Here is a 16,175-nt window from a genome sequence, read left to right on the forward strand (position 1 = left end):
TGGCCACAGGTGTCCACTGCCCGCGCTAATCACGTACGTGGATTTTTACTGGTCCAACGTCCACACCATGGTGTCTTTAAATCTATGGATCATGAAATGCTGGTACGAAAAGGAAAGAGGGATCGCCTGCTGTTATAGATGCTGCATAGACCTGAGATGGGTGTGGACTTTGATTCAGGGCTCAGGGCTCCCTTGGGTGCCATCGTTTTGTTACTCCCTTTGTGTGTCCTTTGAGTTGCCCTCAACATGTAAAGGTGGGGCTCAGAGGTGAGGAGATTCTTTTTTGTATTTGAAAATTAGGCTGTAAAGACAGCTCCCTCGGAGGTGCTTCCTAAATGTTCCTAGCCATGGAAACACCGTTGCGTAAGGGTATGACTCTCAAAGGGAACAGCTTTCAGGAGACAGCGGTTGTTATACTCAATTCAGCGTTTGTTTGTTTGTTTGTTTGTTTGTTTGTTTGTTTGTTTGTTTGTTTTAAGTGGCACTTAGCTTATGTTCAGTAAACATCAAGAATATGCTTTTGGCGGTACAGCAGTAAACCATTTCACTCATAGGAAGATAAAATATTAATAATTCTGTGCCCTGTCCATCAGAGGTAATCAGTTAGTGCTGATCTAACATCGAAGAAGTTAGATCGTCTTTACTTGGTTTCATGTGTTTTGACCATGAACTTCTGTTGTCCTGGAGTTCTGTTGATGACACACAGTTGGGTGAGGGTGGGAAATCAGGATAAAGAAATAAAGGAGGTAGGAGTTTACGGCATAATTCCGTTGTTTGTGGGTGAGCGGATTCATTTCCGTTGCAGATAGACAGGTTATGGCTAGGAAAGGATGGGATACTTCTGTTTGTCACTTGACAGCCAACAACTGTAGCGGCCTTAGTGAAATCTGTAGTTTCCAATCCTTTTTAATGTTTTCTCTTTGGTTTTCCAGGAAGACAATGTCATCATCTATAAACAATATTATTGCCTCTTATTTTATTTTCTTGACTTATTCCATTGGCCAGCCCTTCTCCGATAGTGTTAAATAACAGCGGTGGGAGTGGGCATTGCCCCTTTTCCTGATTTGAATGAGACAGCTCTGGTGTTTCAGTTGCAGCCGTGAGGTTTGAGATAGATGATTTTGTCTTTTTCAGAAAGTACCCATCTGTTCCTGTTTGTTTTTAATCACAAATAGAAATTGCTTTATTTAATGCCCATCATACTAACGCGATGGGTGAGCATTTGTGTTCACCTGCTAATATGATGAATTCGTATCAGCAGGTGACCTAACGTCGAACCACGGGACACAGTTTTCTAGGGGTGAAGTGTGGAGGAGAGGCCACGTCTGCTCCTCTCTCTCCTGCCCAGGAAGGGCGTGACCAATAGATCACGTACACCCATTCTCTCTTCCCCGCAGAGATAGAGTTCAACATCACAGGGAATTACGGGAGTCCCGTACACGTGAACCACAACGCCAACTACAGCTCCATGCCCTCCCCAGACATGGACCCCGCTGACCGGCGCCAGCCCGAGCAGGCCCGCCGGCCCCTCAGCGTCGCCACGGATAATATGATGCTGGAATTTTACAAAAAGGATGGGTATGAACCAGTGTCCCTTTCTCAGCGTTGGGGGGCTAGAGGGGGGAGGGATGGGGAGTTAACACCAAGCCGGAATGCCGGGAAGGTTGCACGCTCTAGCAGCGGTTACAGCGATCTGTGGCAATGAAGTTGTTGCCTCCTTCTCTGTGTTTCCTCTGTGCCGTTGCGACTGAGTCCCTGGGCTTGCTTCCCTTGCTCTAGGGTCAGAGGTAAGTGCAGCTTTCTAAGCCAATGGTTGTGATCTGTATCGATGACTTTTCATCAGGAAAAAAAAAAAGTTGGTCAACGAGGGGAATTAAAAGAAATACACGAACACTTTATTTTCACGCCAGATGTCTAAACCTATGTCAGTTCTCAGATCCGGAATGGTTTTTCACTGATGCTGGCTCTGCCCCTCCCCCTTCTTCAGCGACACTCCTGCGTAAGCATCTCCTTGAACGCGGGGTTCAACATCTCCAGGTTCAGCCTCTTTAAAATAAAGAGCAAACCTAACCTCAAAGCAGTCTGAGTGTAAAATCCTTCTTCCCATCTTTTATGAGTGACACCTACACGTCCCAGGGTGCAGTTGCCACGAGACTCGTAAGCGCGTCCGACGGAACTTGCGTGGGAACGGCCCTCTCGACACTCCGTTCAGATCCGTTTCCGTAACGTGGAACTGCATACTGGGATCCCCGGAACAGATAAAATGGGCATCAGCCGGGTTCGGGACAAGCCCAGCGGACTCGTGGGGAGCGTCAGCCACGGCAGCAGGAGCGCGTGGATTGAGAGCACCCCGCAAGTTCAAGGTGACAGCGGGTGTGTCTTACAGAAGGAACGAGTGTTGCCTTGTTCGCTCCAGCAAGCCAGTCGCGTCAGCGTTGGTTAAGAATTAAAAATTGCTACTGGAACACAGAATTCAGTGGCTGCTCTTTCAAAATGGACCCGTAGCTTACAGAGATTCAGACAACAGCTTTCTGCCTCCCTCCCTGATAGATCACGAGGCAGCCAGAAAGATCTGCTTGCTTGCAAGGGTTATGGCCTGAAGGGCCTCAGAGGGAAGGTTGAAAACCAAGAACTGTAGGGGCACGTGAGTCTTACTGTTCACCCCTCTTAGTTCCCGAGTGAGAGCTGGCACTGGGGACCTGGACCTGTGTCCTGGGATCATGGGATCCCTGCTTGTCTCCTTATCCCGCAGAGACACTTGCTGTGTGAGGCAGCCCGAAGCAGGGGTGTGGGGGGGAGGGTGTTTATCTGCTCTGTGCTTTTGGTTATTGTTCTCCAGCCCGAGAAATTCCTAGAAGTTGGAGAGAGTAAGGGGAAATTCCTTAAATCTTTTTTTTAAAGATGTATTTAATTATTGGGGGGGAGGGGCAGAAGGAGAGAGAATCCCAAAGCCAACTCCCGGCTGAGCGCAGAGTCCAAGGACACGGGGCTCGATCCCAGGACCCTGAGATCATGACCTGAGCTGAAATCAAGAGTCCGCTGCTTAACCAGCTGAGCCACCCAGGGGCCCTTCCTTAAGTCTTTAAAAAAGAGCAAACTTGGAATCCGATCTTTGCACGGTGAGAGAGAGACAGACACAGAAAGAGGCAGAGAGAGGAGCTCATATGAGCAAGTGCCTCGGATTTTGTTTTTAATCTCAGTTCAAGCAAATCTGTTCCTTTGAGAAATATGTCCAGCCGAAGAGATACCCTGGAGGACGGATTCTGGTCCCAGCTGGGTTTTGGAGAACTCCTTTGGCCCTCGTGTTTCTACCTCCGAGGTGTGCTGCTCTGTCCTTTTCCTGCCAGGCCCTGTCAAATTCCCAGAACCCTGTGAAGAGCAATCTGGATGCTATCTATGGGAGCGTTACCACTGTGGAATCTTGGGGCAGTCAAGTCCGCCGGCCCCCATAGTACGCACGCAGAGGCAAAAACTTGAATGATGATTTTTTTTTAAGTAGGCTCCCTGCTGGGTGTGGAGCCCAGTGCGGGGCTTGAACTCACAACCCTGAGATCCAGACCTGGGCTGAGATCAGGAGTCGGACGCTTAACCGACCGAGCCACCCAGGTGCCCCTTGAATGATGATATGGTAAGCAACTGCCCCCTGTCTGATGACGATCGGTCATTCAAGAACTTTGGAAATTATTCACACGCTGTTCTGATATAAAGCCAAAACTGCCACCATCTACTCGAGGGTCTAGGGGATGCATAGATCACTCTTGCATGCTAAATGGATGTAGTTTATGTATTTTAAAATTTGTATTGAACGTTAAATTAAGTGGAGGTCTTACTGGTTTAGGGTCACCCTTGCTCCCGTTGTCTGGGGTACTGGCCCAGGTACTTGAAGGTACCAGTGAGCTTACAGAAGATCAGTTCCTACCAGCTTTCCCAGAAACAGAAGCCTAAAGCTGTAAGTGTTTGGGGGGAGAAGAAAGCCATTTACATCAGCTGAAGACCCCTGTGCTATTTCAGCAACCGTAGAGGAACTCTCCACATTTATCCCGTTTCTGAGCTCTTAAGATCTATGAGACACATTTTAAAGTCTTCAAACTGCCCTCTCGAAACACTGACAAATTAAAGCTCACTTTACGAGAGCATTTTGATCAAGTTAAAACAAAACAAAACAATTGGATATAATTTTCCTGGCTGATGGCTGCTATGTCCTAGATATCATACAAAGTGGTTCACTCCCATCCCAGCTCCAGGCTTTGGTCCTGCTGCCTTTGACTCAGGATGGCTCCGGAACTGAGTTTCTTCAGCAAGACCTGGAGGCAGATTTTGGAGGTCACATCCACCTTTCTCATTATTGTGGTTGGCAGAATAATGCCCCCCCAAAGCTGGCAGCAGGTCCTGAACCCCAGAACGTGTAAATATTACCTTATTTGGGAAAAGGGTCTTGGCGGATGTGATTAAAATAAGGGTCGTGAACTAAGGGGACCACTGTGGATTACCAGGATGGCCCCTAAATGCAATCCCGTGTATCATAAAATGCAGAAGGAGATTTGACATAGGCAAGCAGAGAAGGAAAAATGCGAAGATGGAGCAGAGAGAGATTTAAGGACGTGGCCGCACGCCCTGGAATGCTTCTCAGCCCTCCTGCCATCTTAATTTCAGCCCATTGCCACTGATTTTGGCTTCCTGACCTCCAGAACGGCGAGGGAATAGATTTCCGTCATTTACCAACTTTGCGGTACTTGTTACGGCAGCCATGGGGACCTAATACATCCCTCCACCTGCCAGGAGCTTTGTGGTGAAAATGGCAGCAGGTGCTTGGTTCTCCCCCACCCTAAAGGGTGGAAATCTAACCGCACTCCCTTGGACTATGAGTTGGCCTCAACGACCGACTTATCTACCAGAACGTGGCGGCAGTGATGTCCTAGGACTTCGGAAGCTGGGTCAGAAAGAGCCTTGTCGATTAAGCCTGGGTCTCTTGAATACTCGCTCTCAGAACCCAGTTACCTCACCATGTGGGAGCCCGGGCATCCCCTTGAAGAAAGTTAAAGCCCCCCACCTTCATCCCCAGCTGAGCACCAAGCTGACAGCCAATGCCCACTTACCAGCTTTGGGAGGGAATGGTCTCAGGGTCTTCCTTGCCAAGCTGAACCCTCTCAGCAAATGCTATGTACGGTACACAGCTGTGTCTGCTGAACTCTGCCCAGGGTGGATTTGCGACCGAGATTAATAAGCTACTTCGTTTTGAGGGTGCCTTGTTGCCCAACAAAAGATAAAACAAGCTTTTAGAAAAATCCCATTCTTCGAGGCTGCCCTAATTGGCCTGGGCTGGGATTCAGGCACGGGTATTTTTTAAAAGTGTCCTCGCTGATGCTCATCTGCCTCTAGGGTCGAGATGCACTGAATCACAGAAGGATTTTGCCATCGTGAATAAAGAATCTGGCAGTGATACAGTTCTTTAAAAAATTTTCAAAAGTTTCCTCTGGTAAAAAAAACAAAAAGCCCAAAAAACCCAAAAAAACCTCTCCTCCCGTAGCCCTGGGGTGTTGGCGTGAGATACGGGCTGTCCTGACTCTGCCAGCACTCTGAACCACAAAGTATGGATTAGGTCACCCCGTGTGCCCTTCCACCTGTGTAAGCTCCGACTTGGAAATTTGAGGGTACAGGTTACTATGTATTTTTCATGCGTTGTTAGTATTGGCCTTTTGTTTTATAAAAAAAGCGACATCTGTTTCATGGATCCTTTGTCCCAAATAATACATGAAAATAACCTTGCAGATCCCTTTTATTTTTCTGACAATGGAAGAGTGTCATTCCTGGTCCCATCACATATTTTTCTATGTGAGCCTTACTGCCTCCCAACGAGTTGGCCAAGATGTCTGCACTCTCTTGCCTGTTGGTCAGGAGGGACCCATGGCCCTTAAGCATTTGTGTCCACGCCTCCATCGGCCGTGTCTCTGGCCGAGAATGAACAAAGTCAGCTGGGATAGTTGAGAGGACAAGCCTCGAGGCGAGAAGAGAAGTGATGTCAGTGGTGGACCCTCCTTCCTCGTTCATGTCTCCCCCTGATAGCTCTTGTCCTGCCTCTTTCTACTCCTCTCTGCCTCCACTCCCTGCCCGCCATACACTTCAGAGACCCCACCAGAACCACCGCAGCCCATCTCACACACACCAGTCTCCCTGTTGCCTGTTTGCTGCCTTCTGGCTCCGGCCCATGCTCTCCACTCTTATCCTCCTGGTTGGCATCCATGCCACTGCACTGGCTCGGTCCTTAGCCTCTGGAGTCCCAGCAGGATGGCATTCTGTCCACAGAAATCCCAGTGGCCTTGGCTCTTAATACTCAGAAGACCGGCACTCAGTCCCCTTTCAACTCTCGAAAACTGACATGCCTGCCGCCATTTTGTTTGTCCCACAGTGGTCTGGTCCCCAGAGCCACTTGACTGCAACCCCAAAATCTATGGGGATCTTGACTCCAAGCCGGCAGTCTCTAGAGCTCAGTTTGGTGGGTGATGCATTCTTTGCCTGTGCCTGACACCTGCTCTGAGATGGGTCTTGTCCCATTTGGACCTTCAGTTTGGAACAGGCACCTTTAATTGAGAAGGAACACGTGACTCAACACGCGGAAACCAGTTCATGTGGTGTGTGACTTCTGAGAGTCTTAGCACATCATCACAGGTCACGAATCTTCATAAAGTGGCCGTGACATGCTTCCTTGCCCAAATGTATTAAATCAGAAAGCCCGTGGTCACCCGCCAACCAGAACTAGGGGTCCAAAAGCCTGGTTTTGCAGACCCTGCGGGGGAGGATGGACAGCATACAGAGACCGTGACCCCGAAAGGCATGTCGTCGTGGCTAGCCAGTGCAGTAATTTTATTTCAGATAGAGCTGGAAGCTGTCTGAAGACAGGCTTACTTACAAAGTCATCCCGGGTACCGGTGGGAAATTTGACTCCTATTTTGGGTTTGCATTGGCCAAATGGACCTTTTTAGAGGTAGATTCTTGGCCCAGGGTCCCAGCTCAGCTTCCACGTCGCCAGGATTTACGCATTTGTGGGTGCTGAGATAGGGTCTGCGAGATGTGGTCAGATGACTCCAGCCTTTATTTGTACTGGGAAGGTGAAGAAATTTCACTGTTATGTATTTAAGGAAGGAATTAGCTATTCCCGGAAGAACTGGAAATTACCTGGTTCTGGCCTTTCCCGAGTGAGTCTAGGCAAGGCTAAGTCTTAGGATTTTTAGATTTCCTGTCACTCACCATCTGGGGACCCCCATGGGCCTCTGCCACTGCTGTCTGGCCCCCAAGTTTATCTTAAACATTCCCTGAACTTACAAGCCTTCAGTGGATGCTTGGGGAACTTCCCAAATTCCCCTGATGGCAGATTTCTCCTCTCTCTTGGCTGGCCTTTGCCAAATGTAACTGCTTTTTAGAACAGCGATCAAAACCTTCCAGATCTCTCTAGACTTGAGTACTTCAAAACCATATATTAGTTAGTACCTCTGACTAGGATTTTGAATCCTGACCAGAATTCAAAAGCATCGTGGCAGATGTCTGCCCTACAGAGCGGAAATAAGCAGAAAGCACCTGCTAACCGTTGACGACCCATCCCCTGGAATAGTTCACAGCACGTGCTCCGTGATAAATGCATTCTTTCTGTACGTGCCTGATCTTCCGTCTTTCAGATTTGGGCTTTTTTCTTCCCTTCCTCCCTCCTTCCACTGGGGTCGTCCTTTGTCTCTCTTAATTTTTAAGGTTCTGGATCTTAGGCTCTCCCCGTGTGACCTACAGGTTACAGACTTCAGAACAAGAAGACCACTTCACTTCCTGCATCAGGGAGACATTTCTAGGTCTGACCTTTCTCCTCCCTTGTCTACGCACCTTGCGGGAGAAGAATCCCCCTTATGTGAAAGAACCCTGTGGACATGCAAAGGATGAACTTTGGGGTCGGGCTCCCTTCCCAGTTCAAATTCTGGCCATGTGACCTTGGGAAGTGACGTATCCTCTGAATGCCTCTGTTTCTTCATATGCGAAATGGGGAACTAATAGCACTGTTTTGAGCATTAAATAGAATTTTACTTAAGCATTTGGAACAATGCCCAGCCTGTGGGAAATGTCAGCTGATTTGAGTACCTAGACTAGGCTTCTGAGTGACATTGTCCCATTTTTAAGATGGCGACATGGCCGGGCGTGCTTCTCCATGAGGCACTCTGCCCGACCCCTTCCTTTGCCATCACACTAAGGACACCATGAATGTCTGTCTGTCCATCTCCACCCACCCACGGGCAATCGGGCTAATTCTGCAAGCACAAAATACACCAAAGCCAACAGGGACTGGTCGAGGACTGTGGAAGGTTGCAGGAGGCTCCCCGGGACGTGGAAGGCGTTCTGTAGGGCGAAGGGTTGCGGCCATTTCTGCCTGAGCCTCCTCCCCGTCACACATTTTATTTCCCAAAGAACTTGGGAAACTTGTCAGCCAAGACGAGACCCTTCTGGTTCTCCCCTTCTTTCCCACCCAGATGCCCTGGCCGGGTGTTAAGACTTAAGGAAAGGAAAGGACCCCCTCTTTATTTTTCTGTTCCTTAAGCCTAGTGTCCTCCAAGAACGCTTTCCCCTCCTCTGAGACCCACACTGGCCCATCTCACCAGATTCTCAGAAGACTCAGGAAGCTAGAAAAAAGGGGGTTGCTATTCCTTGTTCGTTCCCCTTCTACCAGAGACCCCCCTCCCCCCAATCTTTGGTGTTTTGATAGGAAGAGAAGACAGTCGCATGGCAGATCCTGTAAACCCAAGTGGCATGACCCGGATGGGGTCTTCCCAGTGTCTCCGTCTCCCGCTGGCCTGATTCCCTGGCATCGCATGCTTCTGTCCCCCTCCTATGAGCCTGTTTTAGGGTTAGGTTCACGGTCTTTCTTTCTTTCTCCATGAGGATTACCAAAAAAAAATCTGTACTTGGCACCTACCAGGACGAGAGCATCATCATGGCCAAGGCTCCCGCTTATTGGCTTCTTAGCAGGTGCTCTGTAATTTGTACACACTGTCCTCCTCGTTCTTTACGACCCTAAGGTGAAGGGGTCAGTATTACTCTCATCTTCCAGAGAACCATCAGAGGAACCTAGAGCTTCAATACCTCATCCCTGTCACACGGTAATGAGAAAATCTGGGATTCAAACCCCAAATCCCTCCCTCCAGAGGCCGGCGCTGCTCCCTGAAGCACTGGGGTGAGCCGGACAGGGAGTGGGGTCACCCCACTGCCCAGCTGCCACTCCAGCTCCTCACAGTCCAGCTACCCAGCCTTTATCTTCCCTCCATGAAGGTGCCCCATGATTCTCCGTGTTCTCCAACTTGTCAACCCCGTAAAATGCCATTGGCATAGCTGGACGGACTTCTTATGGGGCACACCCTGTGTTTCCCACCCCTCACCCATCACCGTGGCCCATTGTGTGGCCACTTGGCTTTCTCCCCCAGGTTAAGGGTCCAAGGGCGTGCTCAATGTATCTTACCACTCGGTCACTGATACTTCACGGCGATGCTGGAAGTGGGATGGGAGGTATTAGCCTCCTTCTGTGGATGGACGGAGAGCTTTGCCGAGTCAGTGAGTGGCTTACCTGGGTCTAGAGAATTAGATGGTTCTGGAACCTCTTCCATGGCACAATGTCTTAGGAAAGGTACAAAGTGTGTCCTATGATAAGTTCCATACAAACATAAGGTCTGGTAGACTAGGAGGAGTTCAACAGAACAGATTGTGTGTCAGTAGGAATTGTCACCGGGTCCACCCCACGGGCATCCCGATGGTGAGCGGCTGAGAATTCTGAATTCCCTGCCCCTTTGGCACGTTACCCTAAGAGACAGGAGTAGGAGACAGGCATCCCAGGGCTAAATGCAGGCACTCCTTTCCTGCCTCCTTGCTCCCATCTCCCACAGGACCCAGAAAAAGCCAGAAGAGAGCCTTGGCCTGCGGTCACCTCCGGGATTCTGGCATATACTCCTGCCTCCTGCTTATTAATTTCCAAACCCTTTGCTTCTTCTTAGAGCTTCTTCCCGGCCTCTGGCTTCTTGCTCTGCCCTGGATTCATCTCGAAAGGGATCTGAAAACCAGTTCCTCTAAGTTTTCTCCAGGAAGCAGTGGGCCACAGGAAGCCTTTGACATCCAGGCTGGCCTGAGATATCTGCACAGTGACTTCTAGTGGCGCCCGTTGTGTTTGGTTAATTGCCCTTCCATTTCACCCCTTTCTTGGTAAACACAATCAGTTTCTTGATTGCTGGCTACCATTGCTTCTTTCTGTGATGAAACAAACTTCTATAACCTTTGGGTCGCAGTCCTCCCATCTCTGAATAGCTTCCCCTCCGTGGCAGTGTGCCAAGCAGTTTTACAGTTTTTGTCTTCAGGTTGGATTTCATGTAGACATTCAGACATTTAAATATTCCGTTTATTTATACCAGTTTTTTTTTTTTTTTTTCCTGAAAGCAAATAGGCGTTCAGTCCCCCCCAGGAGCACTGCCTTTGTGATTGATTCACTCTGTAAAGATTTAGATTGCTTTTTGAAAAGATGGGCGAATGTTTGACGCACGTGCACTGGGAACGTGAGGTGCTGCCTCCCCCCAGAAAGGAGTTTCAGCGGGGAAAGTGCAGATCGCACGCGGCACAGCGGTCTCTTTGTAAAAGCAGAAGTGTGCTGTGCGCTCAGCTCTTAGTTCTCGGTTGCTGATTTTTGCCACGAGTACTTCGCGGGTCTCGCTCAGTCTGTCCGCGATGCCCTAGCTGGCCCCTTTGCTTGGTAAACCGGATCACCAGGGAGGCTGGTGTCCGAGCTTGCTGATGCTTGAAGATGCCGTTGGAAGTAGAAGGCATCCCCCAGGAGCCCTGAGCCTGGAGCCCATGCCCACCCAGTGCTTCCCCACCCCCACCCCCAAATGGAAAGGTCTTTCTACGTGAAAGAGCAGAGGGTAAGGAGAATGGGGGAGACCGACGTCCCCTAGGGCTCCTTCTGTGGCTCGCCATGGCCAACATCTTGCATGCATGCCGTCCTCGCCCACCACTGCACCTAAGTGCTATCACTTCCCTTCCCCGAGCTGAATACTAAGCTTGTTGTGCTTTTCATCCTGATAAATTCGGAAGCCCATAGTTTGATAGTCCCTTGCAGTCCCCTTTAAATGTTGGGGGGGGGTGCAACTGGACCTTGTCCCCGAGTTTTGCATGGCTCCCAGGAGTGATTCTGGATCCCCTGTAGGACGTTCTTCTTTTTTGATGGAGGGTCCTCAGACCCAAGACGACTTGAGAACTAGTGGGTCCTGGAAAGAGACCCAGCCCCTGGAACCCCGCCCCCCCAACTCCCCAGGTGCCTCCTGGGAGCCATACAAGGGAGGTGAGAAATAGTAACGATGACAGGACATGACAAGCGTCAGGAGGCTGTCCCCATCCTAGTGCCTGCTCAGCGTTGACTGCCGTCTCGCGGCGGGCTGTACCTCACGGCTCGCTTCCTTAAAGGACCCAAATCCTACCCACTACAGCCGATCTCCAGACTTGAACCTTTTTGGTTGGTTGGTTGAATCTTGCTGCTGGTCTGTACGGTAAATGCCCTTCCGGGTGGGCAGAATTCACAGTGTACGAGCTCTGTGCCTCTGATCGGTGTGGGTCAGAGTAAGCACCGGACTGTGCTCATAGCCACACCCCACTGTGCCTGTCTATACGTGCCAGACACAGATGCTGGGACGTTTCCTCCCTGCTCGAATGTGTGTCTCCCCCTTAGTGCTGGGAATGTCAGGGCTTGGCTTGGTCAGTGAAGGCCTCGACTTCATCCCACGTACCAGTTAGCTCCTAGACCAGAGGCAAGAACGAATAGCCTTCTAAATCATGTAACTTGGAAGCCAGCATTTGGCTATTTCTACCGGCTTTTATTCTCCCTTAGGACACCCTCTCCCCGCCACCCCTGCACACACCAGTATCCGCTCTCCAGCTTCTGTCTTTATTCCTGCTGAAATAAAGGATAGGATCTTCGCCCCTTCAAACAGAAGAGTCCCTTTCACTAGAGAGCCCAGCTAAGTTGAAACAATTTCACCGCACAGCAAAAGCCCCACGCTCAGACCCTGACCTTGACGAGACAACCTGTGCGTCCAAAGGAAGGCATAGTTTTTTTGACACTAATATCTGTATGTTTCTGTCCCTGCAGCCTTAGGAAAATCCAAAGGTACGGTATCCTCGGGTAGCTACGAGGCCACGTTCAATCTCTGAAAACAAGCCACGCCTTTAGTGAGCTCTGCGAGAGGGTGAATGTGCCGTGTCTGGTTGCTTGGCCGGCTTAGTGGCAGCTGGGTCTCCGTGGTTAAAACTGAGTCGCACCCGGAGTGACCATAGGCGTGGGCAGCCCCTTACCTGCCGAGTAGACCCGCAGGTGTGGCCTACAGAGATTGTAGCTCGGCCAGGGTCCCGGGGCTAGTGCAGGAGCCCTGGCTCGGGCCTGTGCCCTAGACCCCAAGGGACAAAAAGGATATTTAGACGTCTCCCGCTGGTCGGTGCCACCGCGTTCTAGTGCGATGCTGCCCCCTGCCCCCCCCCTCCTGCCCACCTCCATCTCCCACTCGGGGGAGGGAGGGAGTCCCCCCCAGAGAGGCTGCATTCTGCTCTGGGGGCGAGCTTGGATTCCACACGCAGATCCTGAGGCCAGCTGGCTTTGGCAGGGGGAGGAAGCGAGCCGCCGGGCGCGCCGGGGCCGCTGGAGCGCCCAGGCCCGGGAGCACCCTGGGGCTGGCGCAGCGCAGCGCCGCGGCCCGGCCTCGCTTCCCGGGCCCAGGAGGGTGCTAAGGCTACGCTGCTGCTCTCCTGGCGGACGTGCTTGAATGTGTCCGCGGCGCGGGGGAGGGCGCCCGCTCCTGGTCACGCGTGGGTAAGCGGGTGTCTTTGTGTCCCTCGCCAGCATGGGCGTGAGGGTCATGGACACGTCCTGGGTGGCCCGAAGAGGCTCCTCGGCCGGCAGGAAGGCGTCCTGCGCCCCGCCCACCATGCAGCCCCCCGCGCCGCCCGCCGAGCTTGCCGCGCCTCTGCCGTCGCCCCTCCCGGAGCAGCCCCCGGACGGCCCCGCGGCGCCCTCGCTGTCGCCGTCGGGCTTGGGCCTCCAGCCCGGGGCCGAGCGGACCAGGTAAGCGGGGCCAGGCCGGCCGCGGCGCGCGCGGGGCGGGGGCGGGTTGGCTGCGCCCCCTCCGGGCCTGGTGGATGCTGTCACCTCCAGCCTTTGTGTTTGGCTTTCTGCATCCTGCTGGCACGCAGCGAGTGATTCCCAGCCCCCCCCCCATATCCCCGATTGTCAGATGGAGCCCGGGCTTCCCGAGAATAGCATCCCCCAGCAAGCGCGCAAGGTGGCAGCTCGCTAAAGCCGTGAGAGCGCTAAGTTGCCAACTCTCGTCTCCCCTTCCTCTTCTGCCGTGATGACTTCCCGAGTTTGAAATACGGGGTTGCGGTATTTCTCCCTTTCTCTCCTCTACCTTTAGATTCGGAGGAGCTGTCCCCCCTCCTTTACGTGGGTGCAAATCAGGGAAGGAGTGGCGGTCCTGTGGTCCCGCGGGGCCTGGGGACCTGTGCAGTGTGATGCCGGGCTGTGTTCCCATTCGTTCCAGCGAAGAAGAAAGCGAGCAAGCTCACAGCACCCCTAGTTCAGGGAATATTTATGGAGGACCGAGTCCATCCAGAGATGAAACGTGGGATCTGTGCCCTTAGGGCAGTCCCGTCCCAGTGCTCAGAATCCAGGGCACATGGCCATACAGGGTCCCAGCAGAGAGGGGCCTCTCAGCTGGCCCTTCCTCTGAAGGGGCATCCTGGAAGTGGGAATGGCGCAAGACCACTTTGCTGGGTGTTTCTGTCTGTTCTGAAACAGTTCTGAGAAGTGGGAGAGCTGCTTGAATCAGAGGCAGCTGTGCGTTCTGTTAGGGGGACAGCATTCCCCCCGTGGCTCCTGCTGAAAAGATCTTAGAGCCTTTGGGAGGCTGAACCTTTGCATCCAATCTTTTTTTTTTTTTTTTAAGATTTATTTATTTGTTTTAGAGAGGGAGAATCTTCAGCAGACTACGCCCTGAGTGTGGAGCCCAATGCGGGTCTCCATCTCATGCCCCTGAGCTCACAACCTGAGCCCATACCAAGAGTCGGACACTTAACGGTGCCGCTTCACCGGATCTTTACCCTACACATACACTCACGCAAATACCAGCTCCCTAACAAAGGGACTGCAGGGTAGGTTTTCCTCCTTTAGCGAGGAGGAAGTATTTTCCCCCGTGAAACGAGGAAATGACAAAAGGAAAATGGGACAGTCAGCGTTCAGGAGTGGGGAGGTGACAGTGGATGTGCTTGGGTCGTCGTCGATGGCTCAGGGCGCGGGGACGCCGGCCCTGGCTGTGCCCTCGAGAGGCTTGTGGTCCCCTTGGGAGAGGCAGGTGCGGGAGAACAAGTTCAGCAGAGACACGGAGAGTGATCTCTGTGGACCAGAGAGGCTGACAAGGAGGAAATGAGCGAATCCAGGAGAGCTGCTGGAATGGTTCCCTTTTTGCAGTCTTCTTGGCTTCATCCTGCTTTCCTATCCTACAACCAACACTCGGTGCTAAATGCTCTTTGACGTATAAAAAAATATTTCTAGAAAGCGCCCCTCAAAAATGGATTTCCCCAGCCTCTGAAGGTGTTCCCGAATGTCATAGATGGGTGGCCCTGAGACTCACTCATGGGCCAGGAGCAGCACACACAGGCTCAGAGGATTTAAGAGGTCATTGCCATTGCTCATACCGTGTCCCTTTTTGGGGGTACCCAGCTCCGAGGCTTTCCCTTGGGTGCCCATGTTTCTCTACCATTCTTTTTCTCTGCCCATGTGGATTCTTCCCGATACAAACGGGTGTTGCATTGGGGGTTTTTTTGTTTGTTTTTTCTGTTTTCTGGACATTTGCAGCCCAGATGATGTTTCCTCCAATAGCTGGATTCCTGTCGCCCCCCCCCCCCCCACACACACACACTAGGATGGCAGCCCCTCCCCTCTCTCTGGCTTGCTCCAGCCTCCCCATTCTCCGCCCAGGCCCGCCCCCTCCAGACCTGGCTGCTCTCTCCAGCCAGGCTCAGCCTCTTCTGCTTGGCATTAACTCTGCCCCTGACCGCTGCTTCCTGCCCCCTTGCACCCCAGCTCACTGCGTCACACGTCCCAGAACTAACCTGTCCTTGAGTGTGTCCTAACCGAGCCTCCTCCATTGAGCGCTCCTTAGTAACCACCTTACACTCCACCTCTCCCACTGGGTCAGCTGCATCTGTGCTGGAGAGTGAGCCGGGAGGCTAAGTAGGTAAATACCTGCTTCTGTAGTGGGGGGAGTGTCCCAAGTGGGCGGGAAAAGAAGGACAAGTTGCTTGGTCCAGAGATTCCCGGGGCAGATGTCTTTCAATCCAAAGGAAGGAAGAAGAGTCTAGTATCCCACAAAAAGCGAATTTTGTTGCTTGCTTGTTTTGTGTTTTCTTTTTATTGTTTTCGCTACCTCTTGATGGTGGCAGAGACGGAGGGAAGGGTAGGTAGGTATTTGGCCATAATACCTGGGTGCCTGGTGACTTTGGGCGTGAGGAAGAGTAAGACCGGTTCTTACCTCCCAAGTTGTTTTTCGTTAAACAGAGAAAGGAGTCGCTCTTCCAGCCCCTCTGGATGAAATGGCTTTGGGGGGGTGGGGGGGGGGATTACCCAGGTGTGGTTTGAATGGAGCTCACCCTGAGAAGGAGAGAGTTTGCGGTGCCTTGGGCTCGACGGTCCCTTAATTCTTCACGTGGGGGGAGCTAGTTGCACTGTGGAGTTTGCTCTTCCAGCCCCTGTTCCTGCCTCCCAGCCCTTCTGGCCGTGCCCCGCTGGGAAGGGCTGGCGGATCTCTAGCTCTTTAATATTTGGGGCTTCTAGATAATTTTAGGGAACAAATAGGCTCTGCCTGTTTCTGTGGCAAAGGGGTAGCCATTGCGAAGGATTTAGGTCCCTGTCCCCATGCCCGATACCCGAGGGCATGAGGATCCCGGTGGTTTCTAACAAGGGTGACGGGTAGCTGTCATCCTGATGTGCTAGGGGCTGCCTGGAGTATAAGGGGGAGAAAGAGCGAGAACCCTTTGAGGGGCTCGGGGTGGGGGCACGTCTGGAGCTCTATTAGGAATGTCTGCTGTGGAGGGCGTGTTGGGGGATGGTGGGGAGTGACGAC

At 52.0% G+C, this 16,175-nt stretch overlaps 1 protein-coding gene across 4 annotated transcripts in view; it reads left to right on the forward strand.

The window, feature by feature from the left end:
- The window catches only part of ARHGAP44 (Rho GTPase activating protein 44), a 164,582-nt gene that overhangs the window by 138,905 nt on the left and 9,502 nt on the right, over positions 1–16,175 (forward strand). For 3 of the 4 annotated variants that reach the window (XM_045797209.2, XM_087867629.1, XM_087867631.1), the window contains 2 exons: positions 1,398–1,578; positions 12,899–13,120. In XM_045797209.2, the coding sequence (XP_045653165.2) occupies positions 1,398–1,578; positions 12,899–13,120 (403 nt within the window). The remainder of the gene's footprint in view (positions 1–1,397; positions 1,579–12,898; positions 13,121–16,175) is intronic. The other variant, XM_087867630.1, reaches the window with a different exon arrangement.

Source organism: Ursus americanus, chromosome 14 (genome assembly GCF_024610735.1).
Source record: "Ursus americanus isolate L20-20 chromosome 14, mUrsAme1.1.p, whole genome shotgun sequence".
Classification (NCBI taxonomy): Eukaryota; Metazoa; Chordata; class Mammalia; order Carnivora; family Ursidae; genus Ursus; species Ursus americanus.